The following is a 16,405-nucleotide window of genomic DNA, read 5'->3' as shown; positions in this document are numbered from 1 at the left end:
AAGCGAAGGAGGATGAAAACAAACCTCCACCGCTTGAGAAGCAAGCCTGAAACACACCCCACCCTCCCCGTCAGCGCTTCCACCTGCGCTTGCGCGAATGCGTCGCAAATTCCTATTCCTGGCGAGTGGAGGGTCCCGAGAGAACTTGCGCATGACCGTTAGGAGGACCTGCCTAACTCCCGGCTACCCAACTCCCGATCCCCTCAGTGCCGAAGACGCTCGGCTATCTCCGTCGTTTTCCGACCCGCCCCTGCCCTCCTCCTCTTCCCCCCGCCCGCCCTCGCTCCGTCTGCCTGACCCAGGAATCTCAGCAGAGACTGAGGAGAGAGAGGGTGGGAAGGAAACGAAGGCAGGAGCTGCTGCCGCCGCCGCGGGGGCTGGAAGATGGCGGTTGGGATGGGGAGGAGGAGGCGGAGGCGGCAGCAGCAGGCATGGGGCTGTGGGAAAAGGCAGCGGGGCTCTTCACGCAGGCGAGGCTGAGGGAAACGCCGCCGCCGCGTCCCCGGGAAACTCTTCTCTCTCCGCCGCTGCTCTCCCCCGCAGCCGCTGCTTGGTGCCGGTTCGCCTCCTCACGACTCGCCGCTTCCCCGTCGGTGAGAAATGGACGTCCGCGCCGCCGCGCTTTCCCCGCCGAGGGAGCCTCGTCGTCCTTGCCGGGGTTCACGGCCATTGCCTTGAGGCTCCGCCGCGGTCCTGAGGGGAGAGGCGGGCTCCGTCGTGCCTCACTCTCGTTTCTCTTCCCTCCGTCGCGAAGTGGCAGGGCGACCCCTGAGGGAGCTGGCTGAACGTCGGCGCTCCACGGGGCGGGCTGCTCTGTGCTGTTCCTGGGCCACTAGTCTTCGAGGCTTGGCTTTCAGTGGCGACAGCAGCAGCGTGGCCTCCCTTCTCAGCCTCTCCTCGGCCTCTGGAGCGCCGACGTTCGGATTCAACCGCCCCGCTTCAACTGCCGGCCACATGTCTCTCCATCCAATCCCTGTGTCCCTGGGGCACATGCGCAGTAGAGCAAACCCAGAGACACAGGGACTGGACGCAGAGACACTTGCGTTTTATATATATAGATAATTGTGATGATTATGGCGTACAGCTGATGAAAACCACAAATTCACAATCTCAGAAAATTAAAATATTAAATGAAATCAACAAAACAAGGATTGCAAATAGAACAACAGTGGACCTCTGAAAAACAGAAGCATGCATATGTACTTGGTTTGGGCCCCTTTTGCATCAATTACTGCCTCAATGCAGTGTGGCATGGATGCTATCAGCCTGTGGCACTGCTGAGGTGTTATGGAAGACCAGGATGCTTCAATAGCGGCCTTCAGCTCTTCTGCATTGCTCGGTCTCATGTCTCTCATCTTTCTCTTGGCAATGCCCCATAGATTCTCTATGGGGTTCAGGTCAGGCGAGTTTGCTGGCCAATCAAGCACAGTAATCCCATGGGCACTGAACCAGGTTTTGGTACTTTTGGCAGTGTGGGCAGGTGCCAAGTCCTGCTGAAAATGAAGTCAGCATCCCCATAAAGCTCATCTGCGGAAGGAAGCATGAAGTGCTCCAAAATCTCCTGGTAGATGGCTGCATTGACCCTGGACTTAATGAAGCACAGTGGACCAACACCAGCAGATGACATGGCTCCCCAAATCAAGACAGACTGTGGAAACTTCACGCATCTGGCATTGTGTGCCTCCCCATTCTTCCTCCAGACTCTGGGTCCTTGGTTTCCAAATGAGATGCAAAAGTTGCTCTCATCAGAGAAGAGGACTTGGGACCACTGAGCAACAGACCAGTTCTTTTTTTCTGTAGCCCAGGTAAGACGCTTCTGACATTGTTTCTTGATCAGGAGTGGCTTGACAAGAGGAATACGACATCTGAAGCCCATCTCCAGGATCCATCTCTGTGTGGTGGCTCTTGATGCACTAACTCCAGCCTCAGTCCACGCCTTGTGAAAGTCCCCAACATGTTTGAATGGTCCTTTCCTGACAATCTTCTCCAGGCTGTGGTCATCCCTGCTGCTTGTGCAACTTTTTCTTCCAAATTTTCCCCTTCTGCATAACTTTCCATTAATGTGCTTTCATAGAATCATAGAATCCTAGAGTTGGAAGAGACCACAAGGGCCATCCAGTCCAACCCCCTGCCAAGCAGGAAACACCATCAAAGCATTCCTGACAGATGGCTGTCAAGCCTCTTCTTAAAGATCTCCAAAGAAGGAGACTCCACCACACTCCTTGGCAGCAAATTCCACTGCCGAACAGTTCTTACTGTCAGGAAGTTCTTCCTAATGTTGAGGTGGAATCTTCTTTCTTGTAGTTTGAATCCATTGCCCCCTGTCCACTTCTCTGGAGCAGCAGAAAACAACCTTTCTCCCTCCTCTATATGACATCCTTTGATATATTTGAACATGGCTATCAGATCACCCCTTAACCTTCTCTTCTCCAGGCTAAACATACCCAGCTCCCTAAGCCGTTCCTCCTAAGGCATTATATACTATATTCTAATTTTCTGATAAAGGCTTGACATATCTCGCTTTGCATGTCATGAGTCTATCTCATATATTAGTTCCACCTTTTAAGTTAAATTACTGAAATAAATGAACTTTTCCACGATATTCTTATTTTTCGAGTTTCACCTGTATTCTGCCTCTGAGCATGTGGAGGCTCCATTCAGCTGTCATGCTCATTAGCCATGGATATATCTCTCTCCTCCTCAGTGGAACTCCAACGTGTCCAGCCCTGTTTGGAAGCCGTCTATGCTAGATACTGTCGCCACAGCTTCTGGCAGTGCATTCCATAAATCACATATGGTGCATAGAGTACTTTCTCATGTCAGCTCTGAACCTCCTGCCCACTGATTTCACTGGGTGACCCTGAGTTATTCCGTTATTTAACACACACAAAGAGAAATTTTCTCCCGCTCTCCCCTACACCACGCATAATTTTTTAAACTGCGGTCGATGGCCTAACCTTAATTGTTGCCCTTTTTTTCCTTTGTAAACTAATAAGAAACAAAATAAGCTTCTCTTTGTAAAAAATGGGGGCTCCAGCCTCTGAAGGAAGGCCACAAATGAGGTTTTAGCAAGTTTTTCAGTGTGCTGCTTGTTTGTATGTCTCTTTCCCTTGAGCTCAGCAACCTAGAAAAAGGTTCAGATATATAGAGACCGTTGATTGATAGCATTGACATCTCCCTTTAACATCAATTCACCACGGCGCTTATCAGGAACAGCTGAACACAGCCGGCTGGCTGGGCCAAGAACATAAAAATTAAATAACGCCAGTCACTATCTGTAAAAAAAACAACAACAACCCTGCTCTTGTGGATGAATCAACCATCAGAGTTTGGGTGAAGCCAGTGGCATGCTGTGATTTAAGTCCCTGGAGCCTAACAGGTGGGTGCACACAACCTGCTGTGGACAGCATTAATACAGGAGAGGTTGTGCACCTCTCAAGACAAGCTCTGTCGGTTGGGATTGTTAAAGCAAATAGAGCCCTCCCTACCCAGTGCCCCTGCTCTTTCTTACTGACTTGGGCTGTCAAATACTACCATGTCTTAAACTCATGTGCTGCATTATTCCACCCATAATGGTTGAAATCCAAGGACACATTTAATGTTGCAAAATATTGGACCTCCGTGTCATGGATCAGCCTGTTCCCCATGATTGGCCATGCACAGAGGGCCTGGGAGAGGGTGTCTGTGAAGCCAGGGGACGCAGGGGCACCACAGAGGAGGGGGAGGAAGCTGACACTGATGATGAGGATCACCTGGAAGAGGCTTGCTGGGGAGGGGGAAGTTACAGTGAGGGTGAAGAGTGCTTGATGTCGAGCTTTCAGGATGGGGCAGACATGGGGAACCGGGAAGAGGGCAGCAACATGGACTGAGGAGGGACCATGGGACTGGTGGGAGAATTACCAGAGGGATCTGTTCAAGCAAGAAGGGAGCCCCCCCACACACACCCTACTGCTGCTGCTGTCACTGTGAGCCTGTAAGTAGGCAAGGAGGGAAAAACAACATTGTTTTGCCAAGGAGAAGGAGTGGGTAGCTGCATGCATGTGGTCAGCACCTTGGAGAGAATACCCGCCAGACACAAGTGTCGAATGCCTGAGGAAATGCTGGCCTGCTGTGCCTGAGCAGGCTGAAAGCACAGAGCAGGTGATCCCTGCACCTGTAGCTGACTCAGATTGGAACCCTCCCTAACAGTAGTGCCCTATTTAAGGGGAGAAGAGGCAAGCCCCAAGTGTCAACACAACTTTCCAGGGTAGGCATGAAAAGGAGTATTGTGAAGACCATATAGGATGTTGGAGCACAGAGAAGGATGGAGTGACTCATGCTGGATGAAGGTGCTGCAGAGACGGCAAGAGCAAGATGTGATGAGGGACCATTGCACTCTAAGAGGAAGCAAGGGCAAAGAGGAGCAAAGTACCTCCCAGAGGTGCCAGATCCAGGATAGGTGCCATGGGGAGGGGGTTAGACTTGACGCTGGACCACCTCCCATCTCAACCTTATACCAAACACCAAACACAACACTAGGAAACCTTAAAATAGGACAGGTACTTAATATCTCATGTGATGAAAACGTGAGGAGGGATTGGGAACTTTTCTACCACCTGTGGTGGATGTGTCCAGCAGCAAATAACTATTGGACAAATATTGAATGTGGAGGCTGAATGCAGCTCTCTGGACCTGTGGAACATTTTTATTGACGTGTGTGTGTGTGTGTGTGTGTGTGTGTGTGCGCGCGTGCAAATAGCAAATCCTGAGAAGTATTAAGGGTATGTGGTAAGATGCAAAGATCTTCTATGCTAAATCCTGGAGAGTAGGAGGGATGCCAACAGCAGAATAAGTAGAAAATAAAAGGCATAATGGTGCTATTAAGTTAATTGCCTTAGAATTAAGAAAACAGGCAAAGTGGCAATAAAGTTGCTGAGAGCTGGCTATCTTTTCATGCTTGGAATAAAAAGTGCTCACATCAACAAATATTTGTCATGTATTTATTTTTTTATTTTTTTAATGAATTTGTGGTTCTGTGTATTCTGAAATGATGTGATTTTTGAACAAAATCGTAATTTTTAAATATATAAACGTAAGAGAATGTTCTAAGCTAAAAACATGCTGCAACTTTGGTCACATGAGACAAATTCACATTCTGATCCTTTGGTCATGTAAGAAGGAAACCATGAAAAAATGGCCTGAAGTTTCAAAGGGTGTTGGCTTAAAATGATCTGGCGTATGCAAAGAGGGGTGGGGCTTAGTGGAGGACAACCTGCTCTGCATGCAGAAGGTTCCCCAATGGCATCTGCAGACTCTAGCCTGAAACCCTGGAGATATAGACCATATAAGGCAGTGTTGCTGTCAGGGACTGGCTGGAGGATGAGGAGGGGTGGGAGCACGGCCGTCTTAACCATATGCGTTCCTGGCATGGGGCGCCAGAGTGCTGAGCTCTCAGGGGCGCCTGGCCGGTGCCGAGATTTGGAGTCCAGGGAAGAGCCCGTCGGAGCGCTGCAGGCTGTTCTGCTACGGCTGCAGCCACTGCCTCTCACCAGTTGGGGGCTGGGGAAGGCGAGCGCTACTACATGGGGAGCAAAGAGCTCCCCCCCCCCGCCCAGATACCTTCTACTTGGGGCTCAGATTTTTCCTGAGCTCCCTAACCCTAACCCTGACAGTATATATTTTTTCTATTAGACACAAGGATTTCACATTTTGAGGAAAGTGAAGAGAAGGAACAGGGAGAATGCAGGAGAAGAAGCAAGCGAGGCTGCAATCTTGCACCTGCTTACATGGGAGTAAGTCCAGTTGAGCACAGTGGGGCTTACTTCTGAGTAGACATGCTTGGCATTGCACTGTCAGTTTATTAACATTACACTAGAAAAAGAAGCTGTCAATTGTACTTTCCATCTTTTTAAGTACAGCATCTTAAACAATTTAAGATCTATGGGGCATAGACAGGTTTTGGGGAAACGTAAGAACTGTCTATAGGGCAAAATCCTAGGGGAAACATAACAAAATAAAGAGTTTAGGTTAATCACGTTCACACAATGTCATGTCTAGCTTGACCCAATTTTTGTTTCCTTTTATCATTGATACCCTGCATTCTTTCTCAAAACGTTTACTCAAGGTGGCTTCCATCCTTCAACAAATGCCAAGCATTCCTACAAAAACGTGATTATGTATAGCTCAGGTAGAACACAATTTCCGGTCCCTTTAAAACAAAGCCTTCAACAGGTAGGATCTGTCTGTAATAGTGGCTAGACGCACTGTGGGAGAGAGTTATATCTCCTTTCCCCTAGAATTATAGTATTGTAGAGTTGGAAGGGATCCTCTGCAATGCAGGAATATGCAGCTGTCCCATCCTTCTGCTGTCAGCCCTCATTTGCCCTCCTCCTGCTATGTAAATTTACATATATACCTCCCTCCCTCCCTCCTCCTCCTCCTCTCTCTCTCTCTCTCTCTCTCTCTCTCACACACACACACACACACACAGACACACAGGTTGCCTCAGATGCTAGTCCTACTGTAGTCCTACTGTAGACTCACTGAAATGAATTAAAAATCCAAACATTAATTTCAAAGGGTCTGCCTTAAGTAGGATTTAGCTGGATGTAGCCTGTTATTATGACCAAAGTATCTTACCCAAAAAGATCTGCACAAACTGGTTTATCTGAGTGCATTATTCTCAGGGTGGCTGGGACTCATTTATTTATAATTGCTTAATCATATGGGACTAAACTGCATTATGTTGTAAGGACCTTTTACTAAATCTTAGAATTGTAAAGTTGGAAGAGACCGAAGGGTCATCTAGTCCAACCCACTGCAATGCCTAGAACCTGGCGTTGGGCTGCAAGAATGTACTGTAACTATCACATTTTCAAAATGTCTGATAGCCAAGTTCCACTACTTTTCACAGGCTGGGAATAGTGGCTCCCTCAGATTGTACCCACTATGGAATTAGACTTGAAAAGAAAGTTTGTGTTGTGGATATGCAACTTCCATAGTTTACTTGACATGGTTCAGACTGACCAATGCATTGTTTTCAGTGACAGTCTGTAGCATTTGAAGCTGTGAAATGTGCTAGGGGCAAGCATTTTTTTGTTGTGAATTCTATTGCTGTTAACAATGTTATCTGACCAGTAGTACTCAAAATCTCTTAACTGGAATCTGAAGCATACAGTATGTGTTAATGAGATGAAAGCAAACTAACCGTGGCTCCATTTGAGAAAATATTTGATATGCATTGACTTTTAGTGACTTTTAGTGGGTTGATTCATTTTCCACCTTGATCAATAGGTCAACAACTCTGGGGAACCATTCCTAAAAAAGGTAGACAACTCTGGGAAAGGGGGGGGGTGCCAGAGGGATCTTTGCACCATGGTGCTGGATATGCTTAAGATGGCCCTGGTTGGGAGGCTCTAGCTAGAGAACCCGCAAGTGCTGCCCCAGAACAGGAAGGCTCAGAGCCAGGGAGATGGTGATGGGACATGGAAGACAGGTCAGAGAATGAAGTGGGGGCAGAATGGTTGGGTGCTGAACAAGCAACAGGCTTGAGTGAGAGAGAGGAAGATGAGGCAGAAAGCACTCAAAGTAGAACAGGCAGCTGAGGTGCAGGAGGGGACAGAGGCTGCAGCAGCTTCACAAGGAGCCTGTGGGTCCTAATGTGTCCAGCTCCCCTCTTCCCTTGTCTCCATGGGCAGGAAAGACCTTGCATCTAGGAGAACAAAGAGCACAGGGGGCCTCTCCCTGAAGGAGTTCAAGGAGAAAACACCTGGCCCAGAAGATGTAGAAGGAAGTGGGAGGCCCAGATCATCAGTTATGGCAACTGCTGTACTGGGAGACAGTATTGCCTATGGGTTTCTCTGTATTCTGTTTCCTTGAACAAAGAATCAACTTTATTGCTTGTCTCTGAGTCTCTCTGCAGCTGAACCTGCCCTGACAATTGCTAGCATTTCAGCAACTAGATCAGGGAGGGAGAGAGGTTCATGGTTTTTCGGTTTTGTTATTTTTTTCAGATTGGCAAGTTATGCAGCCCTTCTCAGAAGAGGCATTCCCGGTCAGCTTGGTATCCTGAGGACCTTTTCGTTGAGGAGAAGATGACACGGGTTGCTCCTGTGGAACATGAAGAAACTCTGTCTGCTAGAAGGAGGTGAGAAAGCCAATGCCAGCCATCTTCGTAAGATTCCCATTTATTTTCAATATGTACGTATTATATTTTTATCCCCACCCCCTTCCTGTAAGGAGCTCTGGACTGTGTGCATAGTTCTTTCAGCAGGGAAAAAAAAGTTTCATCATGAGTACAACCAGGTAAACAAGAAAGCACTGGTCCAGTTACAAGTCTTATTTTCTGTGCCTTTAAGGTCCAGCCCACACTGTAACCATCACGTGAAAAATCCTTAGATTTACTAATTTTTAACATATCCTGTCCACATCCAAGCTTGGGTAGCAGGTGAAGGCTGAGTGTTCCCTCTTGCATTGATGCACGAAAGAAAGAGAAGCCAGGCTCCAGCAAAACCATCTTCTTCTAAGGAGCCTCTTACAAGTCTTCCTTGTCACATAAGGCATTCTGAGCATTGAATAGTAACTTGGTTTTAGAGTTCCATTGTTGTACTATCACCAAGTGGGCAGCAGACCAGCTCCCTGTGCTGCAGAACTGAATTGATAGTAATGTCCAATGACAAAAGCGTTAACATTGGATCCAACTTAACAGACTGCTCTGTAACTTTAGAAATGGCTTCGAAGATTTGAGATATCCCCCCCCCCCATCCTTGCAGCATCTCTTGTGGGAAATCTCCGGATGAGCTCTGTGAGAAAAAACTGCTCCTTTTCCCTTATGGGATACCCAACAGCCCATATAGAGTCCTTTTGTAGGTTCTCTATCGGTAGGAGAAAATAACAGAGACGACCAACCAGAGAATATTGAGAAGCAAAGCAGCTAGGAAGCCTGATCTTTATTAACTGTTGCAACAGGCGGTTGGAGGAGGACCCAGAACAAAGGTGTGCCTGCCCTTGTATAGACTTTTAAAATTGCTCACCCTCAAACTCCAGACCACCCCCCAGAAACATCATACATACATCACAGGAGGGGCGGACTACAACAGAAATCTGTGTTGTTTTTTTCTCTTGTCTGCTAGGTTGCTTGATTGGATTACCTGGGCATCCTGGCCACTCTTTTGTTACTCAATTCCTGAATCCAGGTCACAGGTCACAGGCTCACACCCTATTCATATCTTAAATGTGCCCTTAAGACAGGATTTGTGAGGAAAGAGACAATGGGGAGATTTCCCATTTCCTTTGACCTTGCAGAGAAATATTTGAGGTCATTTTGGGAGAGAGAAAATGGTTTCAGGACTTTTCTGTGGGTTTCAGACATGTGGTTTACATATTTGTATGTGTTTGCTTGGTACATTTATGAACATATATTTTATATAAAGGTAAAGGTACCCCTGACTGTTAGGTCCAGTCGCAGACGACTCTGGGGTTGCGTGCTCATCTCACTCTATAGGCCTAGGGAGCCAGTGTTTGTCTGCAGACAGCTTCCGGGTCATGTGGCCAGCCATGACTAAGTGAACCAGAGCAGCACATGGAAATGCTGTTTACTTTCCCGCCGGAGTGGTATCTACTTGCACTTTGACATGTTTTTGAACTGCTAGGTTGGCAGGAGCTGGGACCGAGCAATGGGAGCTCACCCCGTCATGCAGATTCGAACTGCCAACCTTCTGATCAGCAAGCCACACACACACACACACACATATATGGTGCAAACCCAGCCAGTTATGAGTTTTGTGCAATGTTCCTGTTGGTGTTGCAGGCAAGTCACCCTGAAGTGATCTTAGATCTTGTCAGTTGCATAGTGGCAGATTACGGTACAATGACCCACAAGGACCAAAAGCAAACCATTTCCTCTGCCTGTTTGAAAGGGGCTTTTAAATGAAGAGCCACATTCCCCTCTGGGCCACTTTCAGTTTATAGTCTCCCAGTGACAGATGAAGATGAAGGCACTAGCATTATACTCAGATTAGGAAAGCACTAGCATTATACTCAGGAAAACTAATGAAAATTTGAATGCCACTCATTAACTGAATTTTGTTTGCTGCTGGAGATGTGTGGCCGCTCCTGGCATTATCCTCCATGAATGGGTTGCCTTACTCCTCATCAGTACAGGGGGTGAAATAAACATAAAAACAATAGATCCATATTTCAATTTCTCTCTGTGGCTTTTTCATTGCAAAGCCTGTGTGCAGGGAGGAACCTAGGTGGCTTATTTAAAGAGGGAGAAACAAATTGAGAGAGAGAGAGAGATGAGAACTCCCACTGGCAGCATTGCAAAGGTTTGTGTTTGTTAAGGCTGCCCCCAGCTGGGTGCTTCACAGCTCACAACTAATCTGTGTAAGAGTTTCCTTTAGCCTGAAGGGGATATACTGCCTTAAGCTGTCTCTTTAAACAAATAGCTGAAAATGCCAGGAAACAAACAGCAGCCATAGTTTATGCATGTCGCCAGAAAGTCCATGAGTGAAGAGAGTCCTCCTCCTTTTCTTTTGCTTTTGGGAACTCTGCAAAGCAGGTAATTGTGGCAGGTGCATTTTTTTACCTGTGCAATTCAGCCATGCTGGGTGAAGCTGCACTGTGGGGAAATCCTCCCCCCATCTTCCAAAATTGGGCAAGTTCAAGGTGGTGTGGCCATAGGGGAGGATGCATAAGCCTTCGACAAATAAGCAGCCAGCCAGGGCAGAGAATGTTTCAATGAGCAACTTCATTTCTGATCATTAAACAGTTGGGGGGCAGGAGCCCTTTCTTATACAGAGATATTTCAGTAGATCATGCTGCTGGTGGGGTGGCCAGGGTTGAAGACCTATCACTGTTTGCCACCTAGTCAGCAGGAAAGGGGAGCTTTTCAGCCCCGAGAAGAAGATGGCTCACCCTTTGTGCAGATTGCAACCCATCAAGGGGAAAGGAGGTGAGTCGGCCATGGAGGATGGGCTTTGAAGGTCACTCTGGAGAAGGGCATGGGAAGAACACTGAGGAGCAGTTTCCTCTATATGCTCCACGGCTAAGGATTTTGGGGCACTGAAAAGAGAAGGGGCTTCAGTTTCCAGAGAGAGGTGTGCAAGTTCCATTATGAACCCTGGAAGTTCAAGGAAAACCCAACTGAATCATTTGCCTATGCACACACAGGAAGCAGTAGGTCCAGCTCAAAGGCAACACATGGAGATCTGTACTGGATCATCTCAATGCATCACTAATCAGTATTATTGAATAGTTACAAAATTATTGGATCATCTTAGAAGGTTGTATATCTTCTGCCCACCCCTGGGGCAGATAGCGCGTTCCACATGCAGGCTCATTCCCTGGCAGCATCTGCACTGAGATAGATCCAGGTGTTAGGGAAGGGAAGGAGCCTCTTCCCAGAACTGGGAGGGCAGCCTCTGTCCAAAAGCAGATCGTTCTGGTCTGGATGCACAAATAAATAGCACCATCCTGGGATAAGGCAGCAGCTTTATGAGCAGGCTGTGTGTGCCACAACAAATGTGTTGGTCTTCGGGGTGCTGTGTGGGTTCTGCTGCAACAGGGAAACAGCTACTTTTTCTGTAGTTGACTTTTGTATGTGCTTAATGCTGCTTTTCTTCATATTCTGCCTATTGCAGAAGCCAAAACTGTTGCAATCCTTCAGCAGCACCTAGCGGCAGAGGAAAACATTACAATGTCATGTTTAAATATTGGTCAAAGCTGTTGCAGGAGGAATCCCCAAAGCATTTCTGTAGGATTTCAGCCCAGCAAGCCACAGAGACTGGAAACCACTTACCGTATTTTTTTGCTCCATAAGACACACTTTTTTCCTCCTAAAAAGTAAGGGGAAATACCTGTGCGTCTTATGGAGTGAATGGTGGTCCCTGGAGCTGAATTGCCCAGGGGCCAAAAGCAGATTGTGCTTTTTATTTTACAAAGAGAAAAGGGAGTGTTGAAAGGACCCCGCTCAGCAGCTGATCAGAAATAGATCGGGAGAGAGATAAGAGTCCCGGCTCCCTTTCAGCCCCGCCCTCCTTTGTTGAATGTGCTGCAGAGGGAGGTTGTTTGTTTCCCCAGGACATGTGACTGGCTGATTAGATTATCTGTCTGGAAACAGTAGAAATGACTCCTTAAGATTTTTCAGAAATGTGAGTTAAATCCCATAAAAATGGGGCTTTTCCTCTTTGTTTTTCCCCCTTTGCAAAAGCAGCTTTGCTTTTCCCCCTTTGCAAAAAAAGCTGCAAAACCTTTAGCTGATTCTCAAAAAAAAACACCAAAAAACAAACAAACCAGGGCTTTTCCCTTTGCAAAAAAGCTGCAAAACTTTTAGCTGATCCTCAAAAAAACAACAACAAACAAACAGGGCTTTTAGAGGAGGAAAACCAGAAAAATGTTTTTTTCCTGGGTTTCCTCCTCTAAAAATGAGGTGCGCCCTATGGTCCAGTGCATCCTATGGAGCGAAAAATACGGTAAATCATCATGCAAACCCAAGGAACCAACCACTGGAGGACAAGCATATTAACTCATTGTATGTTTGCATCTGCTAAAGGCTTTCTGTTGTGATTCAAGACTGGTTTGCAAACTAGTTTAAAACAATAGCATTACTTTTTTAAGCCTTTAGTTTCATTTTTGGCATCTCTGCTTTGTTTCAGGGAACTTATCACAAAACTGAGAGCCCACAGTGGTTTCTACAGCAGTTTGCCAGAATACATCTGCAGCCACAGCTCCACGGCACAGAATAATACCCATTGCTGGAATGGCCAGGAAGTTGTAGAAAGGTAAAATGAATTCATTTCTTTCCTTCCCTTCTCCTTTAGTGATGTTGCATTTCTGAGATGTTGTTGTTGTTGTTGTTGTTGTTGTTGTTGTTGTTGTTGTTGCTGCTGCTGCTGCTGCTGCTGTTATGCTTGACCCCAGCTTGAAATTCTTAGTAGTAGTATTACGCTGTCCATCTGCAGCAGTTCTTTCATAGAGTCATAGAATCATCGAGTTGGAAGAGACCCCAAGGGCCATCCAGTCCAACCCCCTGCCAAGCAGGAAACCCCATCCAAGCATTCCTGACAGATGGCTGTCAAGCCTCCGCTTAAAGACCTCCAAAGAAGGAGACTCCACCACACTCCTTGGCAGCAAATTCCACTGTCAAACAGCTCTTACTGTCAGGAAGTTCTTCCTAATGTTTAGGTGGAATCTTTTTTCTTGTATTTTGAATCCATTGCCCCGTGTCCGCTTCTCTGGAGCAGCAGAAAACAACCTTTCACCCTCCTCTAGATGACATCCTTTATGTGTTATCCTTGCGTGTGTCTTTGGTCTCCAAATCCCATCCTGAGAAGAGCTTGGATGCTGGATTAGGCTAAAGGCCCACTTTGTCTAGCATCCTGTTCTCCAAATGGCCAAGCAGATGGGAAGCCTGCAAGCGGACCTGAGAGCAGCAGAACTCTCCCCTCCTGCATTTCCAGCAACTGGTACTCAGAAGCATGATGTTAAGTCGTGGGCGCAATGTCTATACGATTTCAGCTCTTTGTGTAATCAGCTCTGGGTAGTGATTCAGCATGCTAGCAAGGATATGCTAGGAGTCAAGTCTAACAAGAACAATCTGCTTTATTGCAGTAGGAACTTGACTGTCTGGAGGGAAAGGGCGAGCTCCTTTTATACTCTCAGGAACAGGCGTTGGGGAAAGGATACATTTAGATTTTGGCGGGACCCAATCAGAGTAAGGATCCAAAATGTGCCAACAAGTTAACCAATAGCAACTGTCACCGCACCCGTTTGAATCACCCTGCAGAGGGAAAGATAGTTGCAGAACTAGCAGTGAAACTCATGTATGCATATTAAACCAATACATAACACATGACTGCCTCTGACAGTGGAGGAACAAAATAGTCATTGTGGCTCGCAGCCATTGATAAGTCTTCATCCTCCATGAATTTGTCTCTTTTCAAGCCATCATATGTTTTTTATTTTTTGGGGGGGGGGGATCATATTTAATGTTGTGCTGTATGAACTTTAGTCTGTTCTGAACCCTCCAACACTCAGAGTTGTGACCGTGCTGCTGTTTTTGGACACTAACTCCCATGAGCCCCCAGGCATGAAGGGGAATCAGGCTCTGCAAGAAAAGGGAGTGCTGGATTGCTGGGGTTTCCCCTTTGGACTGCTAGTCCAACATAATGGAAAGATGCCTTCTGCAGCAGATACAACACAAATGGAGCAACACTTCCATAAGCTTAGAACCCCCCGCCCCAACCTCACAAACCACTTAATCCTTACTTGGATGCTCAGCCCATGGGGCAAGATGCTGCTTGATGCTAGTGAGAAACCTCAAGAAGAAAAACAAGCGACCGGCCAGTAACCCAAGCCCTGAAATGTTTTCAAGTGAAACAGATTGAAAGCAAAACATAAGTGTTTCTCATTACCATTACTATTAAATCTTAAATGGAGTTTTTCTCAGCAAGGTGGATGGTTGCAATCACAACTACAAGCCGTGGGGAGAGAGCAGACTCTGCTCAGAAACAGGTTCCCCACGGCCCCCCAAGTTTCCCCCTGAAAAGCAGCAACTCTCAGAATTGCTCCAAACTCCATCATTAATGAGTTTAATGCCCTGTTCAATTTGCAGTTACTGTTTCAAGTTTCTACCTTTTCAAACTCTTTTTTGCTATCTTTCCACCTATTGCATCACACATTTTTCTGGCTAAATGAGTACTTCAAGCACAAGAGCTACATCTAGTGGCTCAATTAAGGTACTGACATTGAATGTAAAAGGGCTTGGAAACCTGGTTAAAGGGCAGGAATTGAAGCATTCCCAAAATAATAATAACTGGAAACCATGTTTCTTCAGGAAACTGAGCAAAAGAAAAATTCTGGGTATAGAACCTCAAGGGAAGGCGGCTAGAATCACAAATAGGTGGAGCTGGCATATCGAAAGCAAGAGTGGTGGCAGTTATTATTACCCAGAAAAGCCCCTTTGTAATGCAGTATACCATCACAGTAAGATATTTTACTTTCTTGGGCTCCATGATCACTGCAGATGAAATTAAAAGACGCCTGCTTCTTGGGAGGAAAGTAATGACAAACCTAGTCAGCATCTGAAGTACTGAAGATGATCATCCAAATGTCAAGGACCAAATGGAGCAAACAGCACGCAGACCTAGTGGTGGGAGGAAAATATCCTTAAATAAAAGCCATGGGGGAATGATCAATGGTCTTCAATGTCTGTATACTAATGCACAGAGCATGGGAAATAAACAAGATGAACTTGAGCTCTTGGTACAGAAAACTAAATATGACATAATAGGCATCACTGAAACCTGGTGGGATGAGTCTCATGATTGGAATGTAGTAATAGAGGGATACAATCTATTTCAGAGAAATAGACCAAACAGGAAAGGAGGAGTAGCAGCGTTATATGTCAGGGATGTGTATACCTGTGAAGAGATCCAGGATTTGAAACTCCAAAGCCAAACTGAGAGTATCTGGGTCAAAATTAAGGGAGAGAAAAATAACAGTGATCTCATTGTGGGAGTTTACTACAGAACCCCAAGCCAAACTGAGGACACAGATGATGCCTTCCTGGAACTGATGGCCAAGCATTCAAAAGGAAGTGAGATAGTAGTAATGGGGGATTTCAACTATCCTGATATTTGTGGGTTGTCAAACTCAGCCAAGAGCACAAGGTCGAACAGATTCCTCACTGGCCTTGCAGACAATTTCATTGTCCAGAAAGTGGGAGAAGCAACAAGAGGATCAGCCATTTTAGATCTGGTCCTAACCAATAGTGATGACCTGGTTAGTGGGGTAGAAGTGGCAGGATCATTAGGTGGGAGTGACCATGCTCTACTGGAGTTTACCGGTATTATACAGCGGAAAGGAGCAACCAAGCATACTAAGACTCAAATTCTAGACTTTAAGAAAGCCGACTTCAGAAAACTTAGGGAAATGCTGGGTGAAATCCCATGGACAGAAATACTAAAAGGGAAGGGAGTTCATGATGGTTGGAAGCTTGTTAAAAGGGAGATATTAAAAGCACAACTTCAGGCAATACCAGTGAGATGGAAACATGGAAGGTGCCTAAAGAAGCCAGGGTGGCTATCTAAAGAACTTTTAACTGATTTAAGATTTAAAAGGGATATGTACAAAAAATGGAAAAAGGGGGAAGTCACCAGAGAGGAATTCAAACAAATAGCCAGCACGTGTAGAGACAAAGTCAGAAAAGCTAAAGCACAGAATGAACTCAGGCTTGCTAGAGAGGTTAAAAGCAACAAAAAGGGCTTTTATGGGTATGTCCGTAGCAAAAGGAAGAACAAGGAAACAGTGGGGTCACTTAGAGGAGAAGATGGTGAAATGCAAACAGGGGACAGAGAAAGGGCAGAACTCCTCAATGCCTTCTTTGCCTCAGTCTTCTCCAAGAATGAAAACATTGCCTGACCTG

General features: G+C 46.3%; 1 protein-coding gene across 1 annotated transcript in view; it reads left to right on the top strand.

The window, feature by feature from the left end:
- Positions 1–16,405, top strand: part of GPC3 (glypican 3) — a 227,290-nt gene that overhangs the window by 126,299 nt on the left and 84,586 nt on the right. The window contains exons 4-5 of the mRNA XM_033137608.1: positions 7,992–8,125; positions 12,636–12,761. Coding sequence (XP_032993499.1) covers positions 7,992–8,125; positions 12,636–12,761 — 260 coding nt within the window. The remainder of the gene's footprint in view (positions 1–7,991; positions 8,126–12,635; positions 12,762–16,405) is intronic.

The sequence above is a fragment of the Lacerta agilis genome, chromosome Z, assembly GCF_009819535.1.
Source record: "Lacerta agilis isolate rLacAgi1 chromosome Z, rLacAgi1.pri, whole genome shotgun sequence".
Lineage (NCBI taxonomy): Eukaryota > Metazoa > Chordata > Lepidosauria > Squamata > Lacertidae > Lacerta > Lacerta agilis.
Note: the sequence above shows the minus strand (reverse complement) of the source record. Positions and strands in the feature narration are given on the sequence as shown.